The sequence below is a fragment of the Vigna unguiculata genome, chromosome 1 (assembly GCF_037176805.1).
Source record: "Vigna unguiculata cultivar grain cowpea cultivar isolate G323 ecotype 2 chromosome 1, ASM3717680v1, whole genome shotgun sequence".
Taxonomy (NCBI): Eukaryota; Viridiplantae; Streptophyta; class Magnoliopsida; order Fabales; family Fabaceae; genus Vigna; species Vigna unguiculata.
The window spans coordinates 35,669,202-35,696,824 of NC_140792.1; the positions used below are offsets into that span (position 1 = coordinate 35,669,202).

Genomic DNA, 27,623 nt, shown 5'->3' on the forward strand with positions numbered 1-27,623 from the left:
TATACCAACTCAACCATACTTGAACTACACACACACCAAAACACAGAACACAAACACACTGAAAATTTTACTTTGAACGAAACGATTGGTCCCCGGCAACGGCGCCAAATTTGATAGAGGCCGTACCCCACCAAATTAAAACATATTAAATGCAGTATATGAAAGTGAACCAAGTCGTCTCCCAACGACCAATATTTTCCTTCAAAGCCAATTTTCCAGATGAACACAACAATAAAACACAGGGGGGAGGGGGGTTGGCAGACAGATTCAGAATGCTAATCAATAGATTAATTTAAATGCTACAGTGACTAAAACCGTATTGACATCCCTGATTCAAACGCAATTTCACTTATCATAGGCCACCAAATTAACACCAACCCTGCCTTGTCTCAATCCACTAGATAATAATTCACTAAGCGAAAATTACAATCTAACTTCATTATGCAATTAAGCAATGCACACATCCTTAAATTCGTGACAGCCAAGCTACATACATTAAGCATGAACGTATCTTAAACAAAACACATGCAATTATTCTGTAAATTAAGCATTGACAGATTCACCACATGCATTCCACGAATTCAGAACAAAAACATGGCAGATTTCACAAAACAAGCACAACCTCAAAGCTTCATTGCATTTTTCATCAAGGAGTCAATACACGAATTTAGCTAGACATGGAAATGAGTAATTAAACACTTCAAAACTGAAATCACAAAAATCAGAACCAAGAACCCTTCAAATCTGAAAACGCAATTTAAGAGCAAAAATTGAGATTTCAAAGCTTAAATGGAATGCAAAACAGTGTTATCATATATAAATGCGAAAACCCCATGAATGGGTATTGTTCCAAGTCAATAAAATCCACAAACCGAACTGCCCAACCAAGAAAACGAATTCCAAACGTAAAACCCTCAATGGGTGCTGTCAAATATGCATAAAAACGGTAAAAATGAGCCAAAAACGTGAAAAACCGCAAGAGGGACGTCCATGGAAGCTTGGAGAACGAAAATGGAGGTTTTGAAGAGAGGTTGAAGATGAATGAGCGGCTGCCTTCTTCTCATGCAGACCTAATTCGTGGTCATATCACCCATGCCACTCAGAATTACAAAACTACCATTATAAGCCGCAGAATTACAAAAATGCCACTATGGGCCTCAAATGTTGACCCATTGACTTTGCTGACGTGGAAATGACATGGAAATGATGTGGCAATGATGTGGAAAGTTTCTTCAACTAAATATTAATGTCCAAGCTCCAAAATTGCTTCACCCAAATACCTAAAAATAAATAAAAACAAAAATTAGGCCAAATAATGTGAAATTAGTCCAAATTCGGAACAGTGGCCCAATAAAGCCCAACAGATGAAAAACACTCTAATGATGAACAATTAAGCACTAATCAACTGTCTAATGGGTGCACAAAGGCTAGTGGAATAGAAGAAAATAATGACTCATCAGTTGCTTCGCGGGGGTCTGTCTGGTCTGGTTTTTTGCAGGTACCGTGGTGGCTATCGCATTGGCGCAATCGACATCGATTTCTGTCACGGTGGCCTGCGGTTCTGTTTGGAACGGAGGTGGAGGATTCTCGCAATGTAGGTGTGTTCGCGTCTGGTTTCGCGTCTTCTACAGGCAGCTTTTTTCGTCAAAGGTGGCTGCGTGGTGGCCGGCGCCACAGTGATGGGGATTTCCCGTCAGAAAGTGCCCTCGTCGTCGATCTGATTCGCAGTGGTTCTGCAACGCGTGGCTTCATCAACGTGTGGTGGTTCGTCGTGGCAGCCCGGTTTCGCGAGACATCTGCTGGCTCTGGTTTCGTCGCAGCCGAGGTGGCTCGCAACACCGATCTGGTTGTGTTCGCGTAGGTGGCTCGCGACGGCGACGATCTGGTTCGGGACGGCGGCTTCGCAAGCGGCAATTAGATTTTCCAGGCCCTTTTTTTGGCCGTCAATGGCTGTGGTTTGCTCTAAAGTGTGCCGGCAGAGATTCCGTTTAGGGGTTAGTTCATGCGCGTGGGAGAAGATAAAAACCTGATAACCAGAGCAAAAGTTATGGTCCTTTGAAGTTTCACTTAAAATCAGTCCAAAATTTTTTTGAATCTCTTAACTCAGACCATACCAATTGCTCTAGCTATTTTTCCTATCAAGTTCAACGTCTTAGAAGTGGGGAAAAAAAATTTCAAGTTAAAACAAGCTCCGTAGCTACCAAAACAAAAATCCAGAAGTTAAATGCCAGATTCGGACACTATTCAAACACTATTCACTACTACAAATGACACTATTCATGCACGCCGCGACACTATTCACTACACTAAACAGAAACACACAGGAATGGAAACAGACACTGAACTTAACACAACATTAACATCACAATGAACATATACCAACTCAACCACACTTGAACTACACACACCAAAACACAGAACACAAACACACTGAAAATTTTACTTTGAACGAAACGATTGGTCCCCGGCAACGGCGCCAAATGTGTTGGATTGATAGAAGACCAAGGAACAAACAACAAAACCCTAAGTTCAGCTCTGCACCTAGAGCTAAGCAATATTCGGGTTTGGCTGGATTCAGCCCAACCGGATTAATCGAGGATATGGGTAATTTCGGACATCACACAAACGTAAGCCAGCCCACACTTCACCGGAAGAAGACAACACCTTTGTGTGATAGGAAAGCGCAACACCTTCTAATGAGCATAAGGAATGAGCAAATTCTGAAGAAAAGAGGGAAGTTGTAGATAAAAGGTGAAGAGGTCGGGGGAAGAGAATATTATTTTTTTTATTCTTAAAGACATCATTTGTCCCAAGTTTCGTTTCTCTTTCTTCGATTTGGTCATATTTTTATGAAGGACAATGATATTTTGACAAATTTGTCACATATTTTATATTTAATTCATACAAATTTTCGTTAATTTTATTCAAACAAATTGAATTGAATTGTCTTTTATTCTAACAAACTAAACTGAATTTAGTGAACCGAACAACGATATGAACCAACTATTATGAACCAAACATTTTTTCTAATTACACTTTTGAATCAAACTATATTAATTTTAATTTGGACTATACTATTTTAACCGAATTGTACTATATCAATATTGTTCATAAAGTGTTTTTAAAAATGATAATATTAATTTCAATTCACTGTCGTGCTAAATTTAAGTGTATAGTCAAAGTGATTAACAATACGAAGCAAAACTATTACATTTTATAAATTGTTTTCTACTTTTAATTTGTTTCATGTTTTCAAAGATTCGTATGAAAGTCAATATCTCGAAGGAATTGGCTCAAAATAACAAATCCAACCAGCAAAGTATATGTTCAAATGAATCGAGAACAAAAAGCTATACACAAAAAACAAAAACAAGAATAGTTATTTTCACCATCATATAAAATAAAAATCATATTAAAACGAGATAATAATTTTGTAAATTAAAAGGAAAAAAGAAAATATAATAGAAAAATAAGGTAAATATAGATTTAAGTTATATAAAATAAATATTAAATATGTTTGTACACCTAACACAATTTTTTGCATGATCAAGGTTCTAGTTAGAAGCTTTAACCTTTATTTATTTATTAATATATATATATATATATATATATATATATATATATATATATATCTGAATTCAATTTTAACCATTTTTTCTAATATATAATATTATAAATAATCCATAGTTCAATATAAGTTGATACATTATATCAAGTTTTAATTTGTAATTTAATAACTTATAATATTTTTGTTGATATTGATATTTATTACATATTTTTTGTATCATACATATTAATATGTATGATAAGAAAATATACAATAAAAATTAACATCAACAAAAATATTATAAATTATTAAATCTTGAAGTCTACCAAAATAATAGTGCAAAAATATGAGCACTTAAGTTTTGTAGGAACATGTCTAAAACTAAATCTTAGAAGTACAAGATAGAGATTGTCCATCATCAAGCAACTTCCCATCATTAAATTTTTCTTTTTTCTTTCACCATGATATTTCCATCAACCAATGGAGAGTTTAAAATAGAAATTGAATCATCCAATCAACCATTAGGCTCCCTTCAATTGAAGTCAAAGTATACTAATAAAGATTGATAAGGAGTAAAAGATGCAAAGAGAACATTGTCCTTTAAAAGTTTCTTAAAAAACAAATTTAATTGAAAAGTATCACAACATTAAAATCGAAAATATTTTATTGCTTACAAAAGAGCAACAATACGTAACTATTTTATATGATTTCATCGACAAAAGCAAATGATTTTAAGCAAAGAAACAATTATATACATTCGTTTAAAAATTCAAAAGAGGAAATACCGACTAAAAGTATAAAACTCCTATCTATACATTCGTTTAAAAAATAAGAAAAGAAAATTAGAGTTGACTCAAAATGAAAAAAGTTGAATATAAAGCATCTATACTAAACAAACAAGTAAAACCTATATTACATAAATTATCTTTTAATTTATTTATTCATTTTATTTATACTTATCACAAGTTAATGCATTTTCATAAAAAAAATAAAATAAAGAGAAAAATGGTCAGTTTTTGAACCAGAATAACCCTGTCCTAATATATAATTTTTTCTACCTCGAACATAATTATTTCTCATAAAATATATCTAAAATTTACCAAAAGATACCATTTAACTAAATAAGTTAAACCAGACACGAATTAATTCATTTATCTAAAACTTTAAATTAAGTCAATAAGATAAAAATCACTTCAAATATTTTCTGTCGGAGCAAGAAGAAAAAAACATTTGTAACAGAAAAAAAGAAGTATGTATGTGCTCCGAAACATTATGAGAGTGCTCGAATTGGGCCGCACGAATATGACGGGTCGGTGTCGGGCGCCCATTCTAAAACCCTCGCTCTTCGCACTCACTGCTCTTCGCTTTTGTCTTCCTTCTCCTAAAACCCTCGCCTCTGCACTCCATAGTTAGGGCTTTTCATTCTCCTCATCACTTCATCAATGGCCACTCTTCTTCTCAGACACTCCTCTTCCACTTCTCGCCGCCTCTTCCCCTTAGCCTCTCAAATCCACTCTTCCGTATCTCGTTCTCCTCTCTCTACTCCCAGTGACTCCACCTCCACCTCCTTCTATTCTTTCAATTCCAATCCATGGTGGAGATCCATGGCAACTTTCACCAGAACGTAACACTCTCGCTTTCTCTTTTTCGTCGCAAAATTTAAAATATACAAGTAACAGTAATCGTTATTAGTATGTCTTTTACTTGTTTTGTTCATCTTATTGTTTGACTTTGCAGGAAGCCTCACGTTAATGTCGGAACTATTGGACACGTGGATCATGGGAAGACCACGCTAACTGCGGTAATCACCAAGGTCTTGATTCACTCTTTGTTTAAATGTGTGTTGAGGTGGATGTTTTGGTGTTTATTACTCAATTAGGTTTGATCAGGTGCTTGCGGATGAAGGGAAGGCTAAGGTTGTGGCCTTTGATGAAATTGACAAGGCTCTTGAAGAGAAGAAGAGAGGAATCACCATTGCAACGGTATGGAATCGCACTCTTTTGGTCTTACAATCGATTGTGTTATTTTCTGTTGATATGTATGCTTGCTCTATATTTCGGTTTTCAGGCTCATGTGGAGTATGAGACTGCAAAACGACATTATGCGCATGTGGATTGCCCTGGACACACGGATTATGTTAAAGTAAGCTTTCGAATTTGGTTTAGTTTCTCTAAGAATGTTTTTTTTATTGGAGTTATCAATTGCCTAATGGAAGCTGGGTGGCTAAGTTGTGGCGAACAAATTTAAGCAATTTTACCTTGTATAATAGTTAATTGTGGAATTTAGCATATTTTGGTGCTTGTGTAGCCTGACCTTCTTTTCAAAATGAGATGGAAAATTTATGCTAGGAATTTGGAAGTAGATTAGTTTGTAACAAAATATATTTTATAGGTATTGATTACACTGTATATTGGCAACAACTGCATTTGTCAGATTCCTATTTTGTTCACTGTATGCTTTATAATTGTCTGTTTTTTTTTTCAGAATATGATTACGGGAGCTGCCCAGATGGATGGTGGTATACTTGTTGTATCTGCACCTGATGGACCAATGCCTCAAACCAAGGAGCACATTCTTCTTGCTCGCCAAGTAGGTATTCTACTGATGTGGTTTGTATATATATACCTAGAACGTCTACACCTTTCTCCTTACTTCTAGATTGACATATTTTATCTTTAAATGTATTATGCAGGTTGGTGTGCCATCTCTTGTTTGCTTTCTAAATAAAGTTGATGTTGTTGATGATCCAGAGTTGTTAGAGCTTGTAGAAATGGAGTTACGTGGTAGGGTGTTTCTCTAAGGCTTCTCTTCTCTTGTCCATGCTCAGAAAATGAATAAACCTGCTTAAGTTTCTGTAATCTTTGTGTTTGCTAAAATGTGTTTTTATGATAATGTTTTTTGTAGAGCTACTGAGCTTCTACAAGTTCCCTGGGGATGAAATCCCGATCATTAGAGGTTCAGCGTTGTCTGCTTTACAGGGTACAAATGACGAGATTGGAAGACAGGTCATTCTAAAATTAATGGATGTTGTAGATGCATACATTCCTGACCCTGTTCGCCAACTTGACAAGCCCTTCCTAATGCCAATTGAAGATGTGTTCTCAATTCAGGTAAAAGGACCTGAACTTTATTTTTTGGGTTAATTTTTGAAGAAAGCAGATTCATTGAAGTAAAGATGGCCTCAGTTATAAAATTGTTACAATTTGTAATGTAAGTCTTGTGTTTTTATCATGTTCTATCACTTTCCGTCTGCTCCAGTATAAACACCGTTTAGGTAACGACACTGTTTAAGAAGTACTATTTACTACTATTCTGTTTACGTTAAAATTGCTTTAAATTCCTTATATGCTCCTTCAGTTCACTCAAACTACAGCAATTATTGATGTGCTTAACATCATAAGCAGATGGGATTATGAACACTGGAGCATATGTGGAATAGATGTTTATAATACCGGTCATCTTTGTAACTGTGGTCACTTTAACAAATTCTTTCTTGTTCTTCTAAATCTCTAGTTAGGTGAAGGATAAAATTTCAAAATCTTAAATTTCAAATTCTTAATTCGGTCTAGGGTTTTTGAAGAATAAAAAAGGAAAGGAGGTAGCATTTGTTACGGCCTTGCTCTTTGTAATGATATGACGCAGTGGTAATTTAAATCTTAACATAGTGCTTTAAAAACTGTTGTCTCATATAATTGTTTTTTTTTTCCTTAAAGAGAATATCAAAATTTCTATTTTCAACACTTAGTTCTCTCAAAATCTGCATTTGTTTCATTACATATATTGGATTGTATGGACATAAATAAATATTGGGGCAATGGTTTCCATCATTTCAGCTGCTTTATATTTTTCATTTGTGATGAAGGGACGTGGAACAGTTGCCACTGGTCGTGTTGAACAAGGCGTCATTAAAGTCGGTGAAGAAGTAGAGGTGTTGGGTCTAATGCAGGTATGTATGTTCATTGAGTCATTTCCTATATATAGCTGCCCTCTGATCCTTCCTGTTAATAAACTGATATTAATTATTCTTTCAATAAAAACACTACAGATTAATCAGAAACCTTTCATTAAAGACAAAACATCAATGTATATTAATTTCTTACAAACAAACAATAAACCAGTCGAAATTATTCCCCCCAAATAAACATTTCACATTTACTGTGCTTGAAATAGAAAAAAATGTAAAGTATAATAATGCTTGCATGGCTTAGGATCTTATTTTCATGCAGTATATATAACAGAATATTGGATGGACCCACATGTCAAATCACTCTCTTTGAGGTTCCCTGGTTTATCAATGGTCACCGTCTGTTGAAGGGACCATGCTTCCTCATGCTTGATGTACTTCTCAACTTCTTCTTCGAACTCTTGATAAAATTCGAAAACTGGTCGTTTAGGTTATCCCTAGCATTAGCCTCGTCATCATCTCGTAGTGGTACAGGTGTAACGTTGCTCTGCTCCCGACCGATGTGGGACACGGTTCTAAGTTTACCCTTGGCACGTCGAATGAAACTGTTGAAAGTTTCACGTTATCAAGTGAGGTGTTATCTGAGTTCGCCGCACGACCATGTTGTCCCTTCCAAGCGCGTGTGGTCTCTACTGCTGGATTAGCAGCACGCCACCTCATCCTTGGATCATATCCAGCGTCACTTGAAGCAACTCTTGTTGCCTTTCCATGAACCTTTGAACATGATGAGTTCCTGTTCCATGATGCAGGTTTGTTTGAAAAGTGTTCGATGCAAGGTATATGGTTTCTCGACAAACTTGGTTAAGCTCAAATGATTATAAGTTGAGTTGGTGTAACTTGTTTTATAGTGTGTTATGAGGGTGTAAATGGAAGATTATGAACTAAAATAAGAAAGAAATAGTGACATGTTTTGAGTAGGTATGTGTATGAGGACTAATTGTTTTTCGTAGGAGCTATCCAGTTAAGATTCTGAACAGCGATTAAGAAGAGCTTTTTCTAATTTTCCACGGAATATAATGGTGTCAAACTCCAAAACAACCAAGTACTGATGTATATACAGTAACATTGAACCATGGCCAAAGTTGACGGCTTAGTCCTAATCTTCTCAAGGAAATAAAATAAAAGGAAGAGATTTTCTTTAAGTACTTGATAATTCTATGGTTAGTATTGTATACTGCTGTTTTAATTATCTGTTATTATCATAATAAAAAGCAAAAAAAATAAACATAAACATTTATCTCTTTCATCAAAAATCAGTATCTTCCTCACCCACCCTCACAAACATGAGAGTTTTCCATGGAGCAGCTAGATGGTATCAGATTCCAAGAGGACCCTTCTTCAGAATTGGCGAAATAAACAAAAGTTTTAGTTGCAGCTTGCAAGAATCACGTCATTCCCATATATATAAGATGCTTATGTGGTTATGGGTAATTATTATTCGTGTGTCTTTATGTGGAAATTAAACAACTCATCGCACTTGTTGAATTTTAAATTACGATCAGAGAGCCAGAATGTAAGTGGCTCCTACCATACCAAACATTAAAACGAATATGTTTCTGGAATTTTATTTTTGCATGTTCATGGTGTAGTGTATCAACCGTAGTTAAATTTATCTCAATCTAACGTTGCTGGTTGAGTATTGCTTCCACATTTATCTCAGTTAATGGATAGTTTAACATTGTCATGTTCTTTCACAAAAGACAGAAAGAGAGGGGGGGAAAGCGAGTCCAAGTCATGGAGCTCGAAAGAAACAAAGTTCTAATTTTCAACTCACGCCAAAGATTTCTTCTTTCTCATACCATTTACTCTTCCCGGTTCCACCGCAGATTTATGTCACTACCACCATCTTTTAGAAAACAAACCATTATGTACCAAACTTGACACTTCTAGAACCAGTTATTTTGACTCAAATTCAAAATACTGGACCAGCTTTTATGATTCCCGTAAGTGTTTTTTTAAGGTGGGACGGTTGTTATTAGAGAGAACTTTGACTACACTAAGGTTCGAAACTACTTTATTACACCTAACAATCACATGCAAGAACTTATCTGCTTTTTCATAATGGTAATGGGGTTTTGAATTTACCACCATTAATAAAAGACTTGAAAATTAGTTCACTATGTAACCAAGTAGAGTTAACAATAAACTATACTTTGAAATGGCGTATTTTAGAGACTAGAAGAAAAAAAAATTCTTGCGAATGTTACTGTATTATAGTTAATGGGCTCCCTATATTTAGAGAAGTAATATTTTTTTTTGTTTTATTATTATATTAAATTTATAATTTTAGAATTTATAATTAGTTGGTCATTTAATAAATTATTAAAGAATATATTATGTTTAAAGTATTACTTCTCTGAATAATTATTTTATTCATTTGATTTATTATTAAACTGATTTACCGTAAAAATAAAAATATATTTCAACTCTAACCTTTAATATCTAATAAATTATTATTTTAGTACGTAAATAGTATTATTAGTTTTTTAAATTTAAAATCTTCATACAAATCTCTAAAATGCTCGAATTCTATATTGAATCGATTTAACCCACGGTATGTATTTCTAAAGATTATTTTTAAAATTATTTGATTTTTAAAATAAATAGATAATTATTTCTTTTAATGTGTGTCCTTATACACATATGTTGTCTATTGTAATATTTATCTATTATAATATAACAACCCTGCAGAAGAGTGATACAAAATATCATGAGCCGGACCTTCAAAGATAATGCATCAGAATTAATATACAAAATATGAACTCTTCTTTGATTGTTTTCAGGTTTAGCTGTTGAGTCAGGAAATCATAAGACGGGGCTGGAGGGCCACTGCAAGGTGACAAGATGAAACTGTCACAGCAAAGAATGGTCCATCTTGTAAGGGAAAGAGATTGTAAGAAGATTTGTTGCAGCTGCAGTTGAAGGGATTATATTTTGGCATTTTTTAGCTTAGTTCAAATACTACCAAATATATTCCAGTGATAAACAAGTGAAAGCAGTGATGCATACCTTTAGTCCCTCATTGAAAAGCCATTAAAAAAAAGCAGTCTTAAACGTTGACAATAAAGCAGCATAATAATGTCTCAATGGTTTCAACTTTCAAGTACCACCTAAGATTTACTAATGCAACCCACGTTCTTCTTGATTTTTTCTCTCTTAATAGTAGAAGGTGGAAGGGAGTAAAAGGAAACTCGATATCAATCCTACTTACGCACATACAAATTTGACTAATCAAATTAACTTACATAATTCACAACATAGAAACAGTCTAATTAATGCTCAACGATTTAAAAGCTAAACAAGGGTGCTGGAAGATGAATACAGGCTAATTTTACAATTCAACGTTGGAGCATATCCCAGTTGGGGAACAAGTCAACAAGATCAAGAAAAATATACTCTGCATACCTCTTTAAAGGAGCAGTCAAAGTGGATTGCCTATTTTCGTGTGGATCTTCCAAGGTTCTTATGACCACCAAATTACCATGGGAAAGAAAGATGCATAATCAATAAACAGATACAATAAACGAGCCATCTTCATTACTACAGTGAGACATTCCATGGTTATGCACAACACTATCTAAATAATTTCAGTATTAGAACCCTGTGGAAGAGTGAAAAAACAGAATTGAAGGTATGGTTATGCCTCCAGATAATGACCCTTGTATGCTACTAATAACTCCTCTGCATTTTCTCTGAACTGTGATATATACTTGTCCAAGAACATCTCCTCAGACAAGCACAACACATGAATATAACTGGGGACTTTCTTGCAGAGATTTTTTGATTTCAACAGTTGGAAGACTTTATATCGAGGAAGCACGCGATCCTCCATGCTGTACATTAAAATCTTAGGCTGGTGAATAAGGACTGACTTGGGCAACATAACTGTATGCAAGAAGAATTTCATTCCAACTTTCAACTTCTTCTCTGATGTTCTAAACAAAGTCGGGGTTCTCTTGAACATTTGCAGGCCCTCATCCTTCGAAAAACCAAAACAATTAATTAGTTTCAACTTTCTCTCAAATGTTTTATCGCTCAAACAACTTAATGTATGAATTGCATGGCCAAGCATTCTTGAATTTTCACGGAAACCCAATTCTACAGCTCGAGAAACATTGTTTTCAATAGTAGACCGCTGTGCACCAAAAAGCCTTGGATGAAGTTTGAGTAGAAATGAAAGATGAGTCCCAAGAATGCCACAACTCTCCAAGAAGACGACATTCTCCATAATTCTTTTGTACTTTGGGAGTATCCAGCCACATCTGTGCAAAACAAGAATAAAATCTTTCTGGTCGTAGACAATTTTCCTAATAGCTTCAACTGAGGGGACAAATGTTTTCTTCAAGCTATGAGTCAAAATGGAGGGATTCTTTGAAATGAAGCTGCATAACTCGTAACCCTGGAATCCAGACATCTGAAAGAGCTGAATTTTGGGTCTCAAGATTTTCTCAACGTTTATAAACAGTATCTGGGGTCTTTGACGAATCAGGGAGAGAATCAGGCTTTGGGAAAAGCCTATTTGTTTGAAGAAAGTGAGCACTGATAAGGGGTTTTGAGGGAATCTGCACCCTGAAACACGTTTGGAGACATAAAGGGATTGGGTTCTGGAGAACTGCAAGTCGAAATTCAGATAATCAATTATTGAAGTGGTTTCGTTGAAGTGTAGGCAACGGCTTTTGGTTGAGAAAAAGAGGAAGAATGTCATAGACTGATAAGAGAATTGATTGAAAAGAGAAGATGAAACAGCATGGTGTGACTTGAGAGACTGCATTAGTTCTGTGATCGTAGATCGTAGATAAATGAATGCTTTGTTTAGAATCAACCAAAAAACAACGTATTTTTTAGGTTGTCTATTTCGAATTTGAAGTCACCAAACGTTGGCAGCCCTAATCAAGATAATCCCCAAATCTGATTCTCAAGGGTTTCGAAGAACCCTAAATCCCCAATTTCTTTAACCTTTTGTCTCTCGCTTGGATTTCAAACCCTTCTTCTTCATTCAGCACGGCCAAATCACGATGAAGAAGACTGAACCCTTTCTTGAAGTTGCGTTCTCGTCGATGGTGGTTTGCTTCGCGGGGGTCTGTCTGGTCTGGTTTTTTGCAGGTACCGTGGTGGCTGTCGCATTGGCGTAATCGACATCGATTTCTGTCACGGTGGCCTGCGGTTCTGTTTGGAACGGAGGTGGAGGATTCTTGCAATGTAGGTGTGTTCGCGTCTGGTTTCGCGTCTTCTCCGGGCAGCTTTTTTCGTCGCAGGTGGCTGCGTGGTGGCCGGCGCCGCAGTGATGGGGATTTCGCGTCAGAAAGTGCCCTCGTCGTCGATCTGATTCGAAGTGGTTCTGCAACGCGTGGCTTCGTCAACGTGTGGTGGTTCGTCGTGGCAGCCTGGTTTCGCGAGATATCTGCTGGCTCTGGTTTCGTCGCAGCGGAGGTGGCTCGCAACACCGATCTGGTTGTGTTCGCGTAGGTGGCTCGCGACGGCGGCGATCTGGTTCGGGACGGCGGCTTCGCAACCGGCAATTTGATTTTCCAGGCCCTTTTTTTGGCCGTCAATGGCTGTGGTTTGCTCTAAAGTGTGCCGGCAGAGATTCCGTTTAGGGGTTAGTTCATGCGCGTGGGAGAAGATAAAAACCAGATAAAATTTTCGTATTAAAATAAATACCTATAAATATTTAGTTTCAGTATAAATAAAATATTCAATATTTTGGTAGTTTAATATTTTTTGTGAGTAAATTAAATCAAGAAGTTAACAAAATATTCAAGTTTAATACTTTTTGCAGTTAATGATCATAGTTAGTGAAAAATGTTAAACATCAGTGCTTATGTATATCATGCGAATATTGGTTGTTCCAAAAGAAAATTAATATTTGGCCAGATTACATACATGTGATGGTAAAATGTGATAATTAGAAGGTTTTGTTTTGGTTGATGATAAATCAATCCAAAGATGAATAAGATGGGTTTGTTGTTTGACATACTTCATTATCAATTTTTAGTCGTTACAACAAAATATTCTTAGTAGTTAATATTATTTATATTGTTGTCCAAAGAATATTGATGATGCATTAGATGTCTTGAGATGTGTTAAACCATTATTTAAATATATTTATAATTATTTATTTTTATGATGTGACATGGGTGTTTTACTTTTTTAATAATATTTGCTTTATTAGGAGTTAGTCACTTTTGTGGTTTATGTTTTATGTTTAAGTTTGTGTATGCCTACATTGTATTTATGCTTTCATAAACTAGCATGTTTGTCTCCTAAATTATTAAGCTTTCCAAGTTTATGCAAGGATCAAATGTGTTGGATTGATAGAAGACCAAGGAACAAACAACAAAACCCTAAGTTCAGCTCTGCACCTAGAGCTAAGCAACATTCGGATTTGGCTGGATTCAGCCCAACCGGATTAATCGAGGATATGGGTAATTTCGGACATCACACAAACGTAAGCCAGCCCACACTTCACCGGAAGAAGACAACACCTTTGTGTGATACGAAAGCGCAACACCTTCCAATGAGCACGAGGAATGAGCAAATTCTGAAGAAAAGAGGGAAGTTGTAGATAAAAGGTGAAGAGGTCGGGGGAAGAGAATATTATTTTTTTTATTCTTAAAGACATCATTTGTCCCAAGTTTCGTTTCTCTTTCTTCGATTTGGTCATATTTTTATGAAGGACAATGATATTTTGACAATTTTCTCTTATAATCTGATGTGACTTTTTTTATGTGTTAAAATATCATTTTATTTTTTTAAGTTAAAAAAATATTAATTTGTATAAATTATGATCAATTTGATTATTTTTTGTGACGACATTTAAATTGTTAACCAAAAGTGAACAACGACAATCATGTGTCATTTCGTGATTTTTTTTATTTTTAAAATTTTTTAAAAAATTTTAAAAAATTGTTCACATCCAAGTCAACATTATGACACATGGCAGTGTCATATGTCAAGCAAGTGTCATTACCACATACAAAGTCAGTATTATTGTCACATATTTTATATTTAATTCATACAAATTTTCGTTAATTTTATTCAAACAAATTGAATTGAATTGTCTTTTATTCTAACAAACTAAACTGAATTTAGTGAACCGAACAACGATATGAACCAACTGTTATGAACCAAACATTTTTTCTAATTACACTTTTGAATCAAACTATATTAATTTTAATTTGGACTATACTATTTTAACCGAATTGTACTATATCAATATTGTTCATAAAGTGTTTTTAAAAATGATAATATTAATTTCAATTCACTGTCGTGCTAAATTTAAATGTATAGTCAAACTGATTAACAATACGAAGCAAAACTATTACATTTTATAAATTGTTTTCTACTTTTAATTTGTTTCATGTTTTCAAAGATTCGTATGAAAGTCAATTTCTCGAAGGAGTTGGCTCAAAATAACAAATCCAACCAGCAAAGTATATGTTCAAATGAATCGAGAACAAAAAGCTATACACAAAAAACAAAAACAAGAATAGTTATTTTCACCATCATATAAAATAAAAATCATATTAAAACGAGATAATAATTTTGTAAATTAAAAGGAAAAAAGAAAATATAATAGAAAAATACAAGTAAATAAAGATTTAAGTTATATAAAATAAATATTAAATATGTTTGTACACCTAACACAATTTTTTCCATGATCAAGGTTCTAGTTAGAAGCTTTAACCTTTATTTATTTATTAATATATATATATATATATATATATATATATATATATATATATATATATATATATATGTATATATATATATATATATCCGAATTCAATTTTAACCATTTTTTCTAATATATAATATTATAAATAATCCATAGTTCAATATAAGTTGATACATTATATCAAGTTTTAATTTGTAATTTAATAACTTATAATATTTTTGTTGATATTGATATTTATTACATATTTTTTGTATCATACATATTAATATGTATGATAAGAAAATATACAATAAAAATTAACATCAACAAAAATATTATAAATTATTAAATCTTGAAGTCTACCAAAATAATAGTGCAAAAATATGAGCACTTAAGTTTTGTAGGAACATGTCTAAAACTAAATCTTAGAAGTACAAGATAGAGATTGTCCATCATCAAGCAACTTCCCATCATTAAATTTTTCTTTTTTCTTTCACCATGATATTTCCATCAACCAATGGAGAGTTTAAAATAGAAATTGAATCATCCAATCAACCATTAGGCTCCCTTCAATTGAAGTCAAAGTATACTAATAAAGATTGATAAGGAGTAAAAGATGCAAAGAGAACATTGTCCTTTAAAAGTTTCTTAAAAATCAAATTTAATTGAAAAGTATCACAACATTAAAATCGAAAATATTTTATTGCTTACAAAAGAGCAACAATACGTAACTATTTTATATGATTTCATCGACAAAAGCAAATGATTTTAAGCAAAGAAACAATTATATACATTCGTTTAAAAATTCAAAAGAGGAAATACCGACTAAAAGTATAAAACTCCTATCTATACATTCGTTTAAAAAATAAGAAAAGAAAATTAGAGTTGACTCAAAATGAAAAAAGTTGAATATAAAGCATCTATACTAAACAAACAAGTAAAACCTATATTACATAAATTATCTTTTAATTTATTTATTCATTTTATTTATACTTATCACAAGTTAATGCATTTTCATAAAAAAAAATAAAATAAAGAGAAAAATGGTCAGTTTTTGAACCAGAATAACCCTGTCCTAATATATAATTTTTTCTACCTCGAACAAAATTATTTCTCATAAAATATACCTAAAATTTACCAAAAGATACCATTTAACTAAATAAGTTAAACCAGACACGAATTAATTCATTTATCTAAAACTTTAAATTAAGTCAATAAGATAAAAATCACTTCAAATATTTTCTGTCGGAGCAAGAAGAAAAAAACATTTGTAACAGAAAAAAAGAAGTATGTATGTGCTCCGAAACATTATGAGAGTGCTCAAATTGGGCCGCACGAATATGACGGGTCGGTGTCGGGCACCCATTCTAAAACCCTCGCTCTTCGCACTCACTGCTCTTTGCTTTTGTCTTCCTTCTCCTAAAACCCTCACCTCTGCACTCCATAGTTAGGGCTTTTCATTCTCCTCATCACTTCTTCAATGGCCACTCTTCTTCTCAGACACTCCTCTTCCACTTCTCGCCGCCTCTTCCCCTTAGCCTCTCAAATCCACTCTTCCGTATCTCGTTCTCCTCTCTCTACTCCCAATGACTCCACCTCCACCTCCTTCTATTCTTTCAATTTCAATCCATGGTGGAGATCCATGGCAACTTTCACCAGAACGTAACACTCTCGCTTTCTCTTTTTCGTCGCAAAATTTAAAATATACAAGTAACAGTAATCGTTATTAGTATGTCTTTTACTTGTTTTGTTCATCTTATTGTTTGACTTTGCAGGAAGCCTCACGTTAATGTCGAAACTATTGGACACGTGGATCATGGGAAGACCACGCTAAATGCGGCAATCACCAAGGTCTTGATTCACTCTTTGTTTAAATGTGTGTTGAGGTGGATGTTTTGGTGTTTATTACTCAATTAGGTTTGATCAGGTGCTTGCGGATGAAGGGAAGGCTAAGGCTGTGGCCTTTGATGAAATTGACAAGGCTCCTGAAGAGAAGAAGAGAGGAATCACCATTGCAACGGTATGGAATCGCACTCTTTTGGTCTTGCAATCGATTGTGTTGTTTTCTGTTGATATGTATGCTTGCTCTATATTTCAGTTTTCAGGCTCATGTGGAGTATGAGACTGCAAAACGACATTATGCGCATGTGGACTGCCCTGGACACGCGGATTATGTTAAAGTAAGCTTTCGAATTTGGTTTAGTTTCTCTAACAATGTTTTTTTTTATTGGAGTTATGAATTGCCTAACGGAAGCTGGGTGGCTAAGTTGTGGCGAACAAATTTAAGCAATTTTACCTTGTATAATAGTTAATTGTGGAATTTAGCATATTTTGGTGCTTGTGTAGCCTGACCTTCTTTTCAAAATGAGATGGAAAATTTATGCTAGGAATTTGGAAGTAGATTAGTTTGTAACAAAATATATTTTATAGGTATTGATTACACTGTATATTGGCAACAGCTGCATTTGTCAGATTCCTATTTTCCATGAATGCTGGTGGGTTTAGCATTCCAGCTTGCCTTGATGTACTTACTAGATGGTTTATATAATGGTTTTATTTAGTTTAAATAACAAATTAATTCTTGTTCACTGTATGCTTTATAATTGTCTGTTTTTTTTTCAGAATATGATTACGGGAGCTACCCATATGGATGGTGGTATACTTGTTGTATCTGCACCTGATGGACCAATGCCTCAAACCAAGGAGCACATTCTTCTTGCTCGCCATGTAGGTATTTTACTGATGTGGTTTGTATATATATACCTAGAACGTCTACACCTTTCTCCTTACTTCTAGATTGACATATTTTATCTTTAAATGTATTATGCAGGTTGGTGTGCCATCTCTTGTTTGCTTTCTAAATAAAGTTGATGCTGTTGATGATCCAGAGTTGTTAGAGCTTGTAGAAATGGAGTTACGTGGTAGGGTGTTTCTCTAAGGCTTCTCTTCTCTTGTCCATGCTCAGAAAATGAATAAACCTGCTTAAGTTTCTGTAATCTTTGTGTTTGCTAAAATGTGTTTTTATGATAATGTTTTTTGTAGAGCTACTGAGCTTCTACAAGTTCCCTGGGGATGAAATCCCGATCATTAGAGGTTCAGCGTTGTCTGCTTTACAGGGTACAAATGACGAGATTGGAAGACAGGCCATTCTAAAATTAATGGATGTTGTAGATGCATACATTCCTGACCCTGTTCGCCAACTTGACAAGCCCTTCCTAATGCCAATTGAAGATGTGTTCTCAATTCAGGTAAAATGACCTGAACTTTATTTTTTGGGTTAATTTTTGAAGAAAGCAGATTCATTGAAGTAAAGATGGCCTCAGTTATAAAATTGTTACAATTTGTAATGTAAGTCTTGTGTTTTTATCATGTTCTATCACTTTCCATCCGCTCCAGTATAAACACCGTTTAGGTAACGACACTGTTTAAGAAGTACTATTTATTACTATTCTGTTTACGTTCATTGCTTTAAATTCCTTATATGCTCTTTCAGTTCACTCAAACTACAGCAATTATTGATGTGCTTAACATCATAAGCAGATGGGATTATGAACACTGGAGCATATGTGGAATAGATGTTTATAATACCGGTCATCTTTGTAACTGTGGTCACTTTAACAAATTCTTTCTTGTTCTTTTAAATCTCTAGTTAGGTGAAGGATAAAATTTCAAAATCTTAAATTTCAAATTCTTAATTCGGTCTAGGGTTTTTGAAGAATAAATAAGGAAAGGAGGTAGCATTTGTTACGGCCTTGCTCTTTGTAATGATATGACGCAGTGGTAATTTAAATCTTAACATAGTGCTTTAAAAACTGTTGTCTCATATAATTGTTTTTTTTCCCTTAAAGAGAATATCAAAATTTCTATTTTCAACACTTAGTTCTCTCAAAATCTGCATTTGTTTTATTACATATATTGGATTGTATGGACATAAATAAATATGGGGGCAATGGTTTCCATCATTTCAGCTGCTTTATATTTTTCATTTGTGATGAAGGGACGTGGAACAGTTGCCACTGGCCGTGTTGAACAAGGCGTCATTAAAGTCGGTGAAGAAGTAGAGGTGTTAGGTCTAATGCAGGTATGTATGTTCATTGAGTCATTTCCTATATATAGCTGCCTTCTGATCCTTCTTGTTAATAAACTAATATTAATTATTCTTTCAATAAAAACACTACAGATTAATCAGAAACCTTTCATTAAAGACAAAACATCAATGTATATTAATTTCTTACAAACAAACAATAAACCAGTCGAAATTATTCCCCCTAAATAAACATTTCACATTTACTGTGTTTGAAATAGAAAAAAATGTAAAGTATAATAATGCTTGCATGGCTTAGGATCTTATTTTCATGCAGTATATATAACAGAATATTGGATGGACCCACATGTCAAATCACTCTTTTTGAGGTTCCCTGGTTTATCAATGGTCACCGTCTATTGAAGGAACCATGCTTCCTCATGCTTGATGTACTTCTCAACTTCTTCTTCGAACTCTTGATAAAATTCGAAAACTGGTCGTTTAGGTTATCCCTAGCATTAGCCTCGTCATCATCTCGTAGTGGTACAGGTGTAACGTTGCTCTGCTCCCGACCGATGTGGGACACGGTTCTAATTTTACCCTTGGCACGTCGAATGAAACTGTTGAAAGTTTCATCGTTATCAAGTGAGGTGTTATCTGAGTTCGCCGCACGACCATGTTATCCCTTCCAAGCGCGTGTGGTCTCTACTGCTGGATTAGCAGCACGCCACCTCATCCTTGGATCATATCCAGCTTCACTTGAAGCAACTCTTGTTGCCTTTCCATGAACCTTTGAACATGATGAGTTCCTGTTCCATGATGGAGGTTGGTTTGAAAAGTGTTCGATGCAAGGTATATGGTTTCTCGACAAACTTGGTTAAGCTCAAATGATTATAAGTTGAGTTGGTGTAACTTGTTTTATAGTGTGTTATGAGGGTGTAAATGGAAGATTATGAACTAAAATAAGAAAGAAATAGTGACATGTTTTGAATAGGTATGTGTATGAGGACTAATTGTTTTTCGTAGGAGCTATCCAGTTAAGATTCTGAACAGCGATTAAGAAGAGCTTTTTCTAATTTTCCACGGAATATAATGGTGTCAAACTCCAAAACAACCAAGTACTGATGTATATACAGTAACATTGAACCATGGCCAAAGTTGACGGCTTAGTCCTAATCTTCTCAAGGAAATAAAATAAAAGGAAGAGATTTTCTTTAAGTACTTGATAATTCTATGGTTAGTATTGTATACTGCTGTTTTAATTATCTGTTATTATCATAATAAAAAGCAAAAAAAATAAACATAAACATTTATCTCTTTCATCAAAAATCAGTATCTTCCTCTCCCACCCTCACAAACATGAGAGTTTTCCATGGAGTAGCTAGATGGTATCAGATTCCAAGAGGACCCTTCTTCAGAATTGGCGAAATAAATAAAAGTTTCAGTTGCAGCTTGCAAGAATCACGTCATTCCCATATATATAAGATGCTTATGTGGTTATGGGTAATTATTATTCGTGTGTCTTTATGTGGAAATTAAACAACTCATCGCACTTGTTGAATTTTAAATTACGATCAGAGAGCCAGAATGTAAGTGGCTCCTACCATACCAAACATTAAAACGAATATGTTTCTGGAATTTTATTTTTGCATGTTCATGGTGTAGTGTATCAACCGTAGTTAAATTTATCTCAATCTAACGTTGCTGGTTGAGTATTGCTTCCACATTTATCTCAATTAATAGATAGTTTAACGTTGTCATGTTCTTTCACAAAAGACAGAAAGAGAGGGGGGGAAAGCGAGTCCAAGTCATGCAGCTCGAAAGAAACAAAGTTCTAATTTTCAACTCACACCAAAGATTTCTTCTTTCTCATACCATTTACTCTTCCCGGTTCCACCACTGATTTATGTCACTACCACCATCTTTTAGAAAACAAACCATTATGTACCAAACTTGACACTTTGACTCAAATTCAAAATACTGGACCAGCTTTTATGATTCCCGTAAGTGTTTTTTTAAGGTGGGACGGTTGTTATTAGAGAGAACTTTGACTACACTAAGGTTTGAAACTACTTTATTACACCTAACAATCACATGCAAGAACTTATCTGCTTTTTCATAATGGTAATGGGGTTTTGAATTTACCACCATTAATAAAAGACTTGAAAATTAGTTCACTATGTAACCAAGTAGAGTTAACAATAAACTATACTTTGAAATGGCGTATTTTAGAGACTAGAAGAAAAAAAATTTCTTGCGAATGTTACTGTATTATAGTTAATGGGCTCCCTATATTTAGAGAAGTAATATTTTTTTTTTGTTTTATTATTATATTAAATTAATAATTTTAGAATTTATAATTAGTTGGTCATTTAATAAATTATTAAAGAATATATTATGTTTAAAGTATTACTTCTCTGAATAATTATTTTATTCATTTGATTTATTATTAAACTGATTTACCGTAAAAATAAAAATATATTTCAACTCTAACCTTTAATATCTAATAAATTATTATTTTAGTTCTTAAATAGTATTATTAGTTTTTTAAATTTAAAATCTTCATACAAATCTCTAAAATGCTCGAATTCTATATTGAATCGATTTAACCCACGGTATGTATTTCTAAAGATTATTTTTAAAATTATTTGATTTTTAAAATTATTTGATTTTTAAAATAAATAGATAATTATTTCTTTTAATGTGTGTCCTTATACACATATGTTGTCTCTTGTAATATTTATCTATTATAATATAACAACCCTGCAGAAGAGTGATACAAAATATCATGAGACGGACCTTCAAAGATAATGCATCAGAATTAATTAACAAAATATGAACTCTTCTTTGATTGTTTTCAGGTTTAGCTGTTGAGTCAGGAAATCATAAGACGGGGCTGGAGGGCCACTGCAAGGTGACAAGATGAAACTGTCACAGCAAAGAATGGTCCATCTTGTAAGGGAAAGAGATTGTAAGAAGATTTGTTGCAGCTGCAGTTGAAGGGATTATATTTTGGCATTTTTTAGCTTAGTTCAAATACTACCAAATATATTCCAGTGATAAACAAGTGAAAGCAGTGATGCATACCTTTAGTCCCTCATTGAAAAGCCATTAAAAAAAAGCAGTCTTAAACGTTGACAATAAAGCAGCATAATAATGTCTCAATGGTTTCAACTTTCAAGTACCACCTAAGATTTACTAATGCAACCCACGTTCTTCTTGATTTTTTCTCTCTCAATAGTAGAATGTGGAAGGGAGTAAAAGGAAACTCGATATCAATCCTACTTACGCACATACAAATTTGACTAATCAAATTAACTTACATAATTCACAACATAGAAACAGTCTAATTAATGCTCAGCGATTCAAAAGCTAAACAAGGGTGCTGAAAGATGAATACAGGCTAATTTTACAATTCAACATTGGAGCATATCCCAGGTTGGGAACAAGTCAACAAGATCAAGAAAAGTATACTCTGCATACCTCTTTAAAGGAGCAGTCAAAGTGGATTGCTTATTTTCGTGTGGATCTTCCAAGGTTCTTATGACCACCAAATTACCATGGGAAAGAAAGATGCATAATCAATAAACAGATAAAATAAACGAGCCATCTTCATTACTACAATGAGACATTCCATGGTTATGCACAACACTATCTAAATAATTTCAGTATTAGAACCCTGTGGAAGAGTGAAAAAACAGAATTGAAGGTATGGTTATGCCTCCAGATAATGACCCTTGTATGCTACTAATAACTCCTCTGCATTTTCTCTGAACTGTGATATATACTTGTCCAAGAACATCTCCTCAGACAAGCACAACACATGAATATAACTGGGGACTTTCTTGCAGAGATTTTTTGATTTCAACAGTTGGAAGACTTTATATCGAGGAAGCACGCGATCCTCCATGCTGTACATTAAAATCCTAGGCTGGTGAATAAGGACTGACTTGGGCAGCATAACTGTATGCAAGAAGAATTTCATTCCAACTTTCAACTTCTTCTCTGATGTTCTAAACAAAGTCGGAGTTCTCTTGAACATTTGCAGGCCCTCATCCTTCGAAAAACCAAAAAAAAGTTCCAACTTTCTCTCAAATGTTTTATCGCTCAAACAACTTAATGTATAAATTGCATGGACAAGCATTCTTGAATTTTCACGGAAACCCAAGTCTACAGCTCGAGAAACATTGTTTTCAATAGTAGACCGCTGTGCAACGAAAAGCCTTGGATGAAGTTTGAGTAGCAATGAAAGATGAGTCCCAAGAATGCCACAACTCTCCAAGAAGACGACATTCTCCATAATTCTTTTGTACTTTGGGAGTATCCAGCCACATCTGTGCAAAACAAGAATAAAATCTTTCTGGTCGTAGACAATTTTCCTAATAGCTTCAACTGAGGGGACCAATGTTTTCTTCAAGCTATGAGTCAAAATGGAGGGATTCTTTGAAATGAAGCTGCATAACTCGTAACCCTGGAATCCAGACATCTGAAAGAGCTGAATTTTGGGTCTCAAGATTTTCTCAACGTTTGTAAACAGTATCTGGGGTATTTGACGAATCAGGGAGAGAATCTGGCTTTGGGAAAAGCCTATTTGTTTGAAGAAAGTGAGCACTGATAAGGGGTTTTGAGGGAATCTGCACCCTGAAACACGTTTGGAGACATAAAGGGATTGGGTTCTGGAGAACTGCAAGTCGGAATTCAGGTAATCAATTAATGAAATGGTTTCGTTGAAGTGTAGGCAACGGCTTTTGGTTGAGAAAGAGAGGAAGAATGTCATAGACTGATAAGAGAATTGATTGAAAAGAGAAGATGAAACAACATGGTGTGACTTGAGAGACTGCATTAGTTCTGTGATCGTAGATCGTAGATGAATGAATGCTTTGTTTAGAATCAACCAAAAAACAACGTATTTTTTAGGTTGTCTATTTCGAATTTGAAGTCACCAAACGTTGGCAGCCCTAATCAAGATAATCCCCAAATCTGATTCTCAAGGGTTTCGAAGAACCCTAAATCCCCAATTTCTTTAACCTTTCGTCTCGCGCTTGGATTTCAAACCCTTCTTCTTCATTGAGCACGGCCAAATCACGATGAAGAAGACTGAACCCTTTCTTGAAGTTGCGTTCTCGTCGACGGTGGGTTGCTTCGCGGGGGTCTGTCTGGTTTGGTTTTTTGCAGGTACCGTGGTGGCTGTCGCATTGGCGCAATCGACATCGATTTTTGTCACAGTGGCCTGTGGTTCTGTTTGGAACGGAGGTGGAGGATTCTCGCAATGTAGGTGTGTTCGCGTCTGGTTTCGCGTCTTCTCCGGGCAGCTTTTTTCGTCGCAGGTGGCTGCGTGGTGGCCGGCGCCGCAGTGATGGGGATTTCGCGTCAGAAAGTGCCCTCGTCGTCGATCTGATTCACAGTGATGCATTAGATGTCTTGAGATGTGTTAAACCATTATTTAAATATATTTATAATTATTTCTTTTTATGATGTGACATGGGTGTTTTACTTTTTTAATAATATTTGCTTTATTAGGAGTTAGTCACTTTTGTGGTTTATGTTTTATGTTTAAGTTTGTGTATGCCTACATTGTATTTATGCTTTCATAAACTAGCATGTTTGTCTCCTAAATTATTAAGCTTTCCAAGTTTATGCAAGGATCAAATGTGTTGGATTGATAGAAGACCAAGGAACAAACAACAAAACCCTAAGTTCAGCTCTGCACCTAGAGCTAAGCAACATTCGGGTTTGGCTGGATTCAGCCCAACCGGATTAATCGAGGATATGGGTAATTTCGGACATCACACAAACGTAAGCCAGCCCACACTTCATCGGAAGAAGACAACACCTTTGTGTGATAGGAAAGCGCAACACCTTCCAATGAGCACGAGGAATGAGCAAATTCTGAAGAAAAGAGGGAAGTTATAGATAAAAGGTGAAGAGGTCGGGGGAAGAGAATATTATTTTTTTTATTCTTAAAGACATCATTTGTCCCATGTTTCGTTTCTCTTTCTTCGATTTGGTCATATTTTTATGAAGGACAATGATATTTTGACAATTTTCTCTTATAATCTGATGTGACGTTTTTTATGTGTTAAAATATCATTTTATTTTTTTAAGTTAAAAAAATATTAATTTGTATAAATTATGATCAATTTGATTATTTTTTGTGACGACATTTAAATTGTTAACCAAAAGTGAACAACGACAATCATGTGTCATTTCGTGATTTTTTTTATTTTTTAAATTTTTTAAAAAATTTTAAAAAATTGTTCACATCCAAGTCAACATTATGACACATGGCAGTGTCATATGTCAAGCAAGTGTCATTACCACATACAAAGTCAGTATTATTGTCACATATTTTATATTTAATTCATACAAATTTTTGTTAATTTTATTCAAACAAATTGAATTGAATTGTCTTTTATTCTAACAAACTAAACTGAATTTAGTGAACCGAACAACGATATGAACCAACTGTTATGAACCAAACATTTTTTCTAATTACACTTTTGAATCAAACTATATTAATTTTAATTTGGACTATACTATTTTAACCGAATTGTACTATATCAATATTGTTCATAAAGTGTTTTTAAAAATGATAATATTAATTTCAATTCACTGTCGTGCTAAATTTAAATGTATAGTCAAACTGATTAACAATACGAAGCAAAACTATTACATTTTATAAATTGTTTTCTACTTTTAATTTGTTTCATGTTTTCAAAGATTCGTATGAAAGTCAATTTCTCGAAGGAATTGGCTCAAAATAACAAATCCAACCAGCAAAGTATATGTTCAAATGAATCGAGAACAAAAAGCTATACACAAAAAACAAAAACAAGAATAGTTATTTTCACCATCATATAAAATAAAAATCATATTAAAACGAGATAATAATTTTGTAAATTAAAAGGAAAAAAGAAAATATAATAGAAAAATACAGGTAAATATAGATTTAAGTTATATAAAATAAATATTAAATATGTTTGCACACCTAACACAATTTTTTCCATGATCAAGGTTCTAGTTAGAAGCTTTAACCTTTATTTATTTATTAATATATATATATATATATATATATATATATATATATATATATCCGAATTCAATTTTAACCATTTTTTCTAATATATAATATTATAAATAATCCATAGTTCAATATAAGTTGATACATTATATCAAGTTTTAATTTGTAATTTAATAACTTATAATATTTTTGTTGATATTGATATTTATTACATATTTTTTGTATCATACATATTAATATGTATGATAAGAAAATATACAATAAAAATTAACATCAACAAAAATATTATAAATTATTAAATCTTGAAGTCTACCAAAATAATAGTGCAAAAATATGAGCACTTAAGTTTTGTAGGAACATGTCTAAAACTAAATCTTAGAAGTACAAGATAGAGATTGTCCATCATCAAGCAACTTCCCATCATTAAATTTTTCTTTTTTCTTTCACCATGATATTTCCATCAACCAATGGAGAGTTTAAAATAGAAATTGAATCATCCAATCAACCATTAGGCTCCCTTCAATTGAAGTCAAAGTATACTAATAAAGATTGATAAGGAGTAAAAGATGCAAAGAGAACATTGTCCTTTAAAAGTTTCTTAAAAAACAAATTTAATTGAAAAGTATCACAACATTAAAATCGAAAATATTTTATTGCTTACAAAAGAGCAACAATACGTAACTATTTTATATGATTTCATTGACAAAAGCAAATGATTTTAAGCAAAGAAACAATTATATACATTCGTTTAAAAATTCAAAAGAGGAAATACCGACTAAAAGTATAAAACTCCTATCTATACATTCGTTTAAAAAATAAGAAAAGAAAATTAGAGTTGACTCAAAATGAAAAAAGTTGAATATAAAGCATCTATACTAAACAAATAAGTAAAACCTATATTACATTGAATATAAATAACAGTGCTTAATTACATAAATTATCTTTTAATTTATTTATTCATTTTATTTATACTTATCACAGGTTAATGCATTTTCATAAAAAAAATAAAATAAAGAGAAAAATGGTCAGTTTTTGAACCAGAATAACCCTGTCCTAATATATAATTTTTTCTACCTCGAACAGAATTATTTCTCATAAAGTATACCTAAAATTTACCAAAAGATACCATTTAACTAAATAAGTTAAACCAGACACGAATTAATACATTTATCTAAAACATTAAATTAAGTCAATAAGATAAAAATCACATCAAATATTTTCTGTCGGAGCAAGAAGAAGAAAACATTTGTAACAGAAAAAAAGAAGTATGTATGTGCTCCGAAACATTATGAGAGTGCTCGAATTGGGCCGCACGAATATGACGGGTCGGTGTCGGGCGCCCATTCTAAAACCCTCGCTCTTCGCACTCACTGCTCTTCGCTTTTGTCTTCCTTCTCCTAAAACCCTCGC

At 33.7% G+C, this 27,623-nt stretch overlaps 4 protein-coding genes across 4 annotated transcripts; 2 read left to right on the forward strand and 2 right to left on the reverse strand.

The window, feature by feature from the left end:
- Nucleotides 1-4,989: 4,989 nt before the first annotated feature.
- LOC146888907 (elongation factor Tu, mitochondrial-like) lies at nt 4,990-8,326 on the forward strand. The gene is made up of 9 exons (XM_085666687.1): nt 4,990-5,171; nt 5,285-5,360; nt 5,437-5,529; nt 5,615-5,689; nt 6,032-6,136; nt 6,240-6,330; nt 6,452-6,657; nt 7,410-7,493; nt 8,261-8,326. Exons 1-9 carry the CDS (start codon nt 4,990-4,992, stop codon nt 8,324-8,326), a joined length of 978 nt encoding a protein of 325 aa, XP_085522813.1.
- A 3,120-nt stretch (nt 8,327-11,446) lies between these two features.
- On the reverse strand, nt 11,447-12,300 carry LOC146888908 (uncharacterized). Its single transcript, XM_085666690.1, has 2 exons — nt 11,655-12,300; nt 11,447-11,484 (listed from the first exon to the last, which is right to left on the reverse strand). The coding sequence occupies exons 1-2, from the start codon at nt 12,280-12,282 to the stop codon at nt 11,447-11,449; spliced, it is 666 nt and encodes a 221-aa protein (XP_085522816.1). The 5' UTR covers nt 12,283-12,300.
- A 4,348-nt stretch (nt 12,301-16,648) lies between these two features.
- LOC114171512 (elongation factor Tu, mitochondrial-like) lies at nt 16,649-19,980 on the forward strand. Its single transcript, XM_028056481.2, has 9 exons — nt 16,649-16,830; nt 16,944-17,019; nt 17,096-17,188; nt 17,274-17,348; nt 17,791-17,895; nt 17,999-18,089; nt 18,211-18,416; nt 19,166-19,249; nt 19,618-19,980. The coding sequence occupies exons 1-9, from the start codon at nt 16,649-16,651 to the stop codon at nt 19,978-19,980; spliced, it is 1,275 nt and encodes a 424-aa protein (XP_027912282.1).
- A 2,927-nt stretch (nt 19,981-22,907) lies between these two features.
- Nucleotides 22,908-23,969, reverse strand: LOC114171513 (uncharacterized). The gene has a single exon (XM_028056482.2). It carries the CDS (start codon nt 23,967-23,969, stop codon nt 22,908-22,910), a length of 1,062 nt encoding a protein of 353 aa, XP_027912283.2.
- Between the last annotated feature and the right edge of the window lie 3,654 nt (nt 23,970-27,623).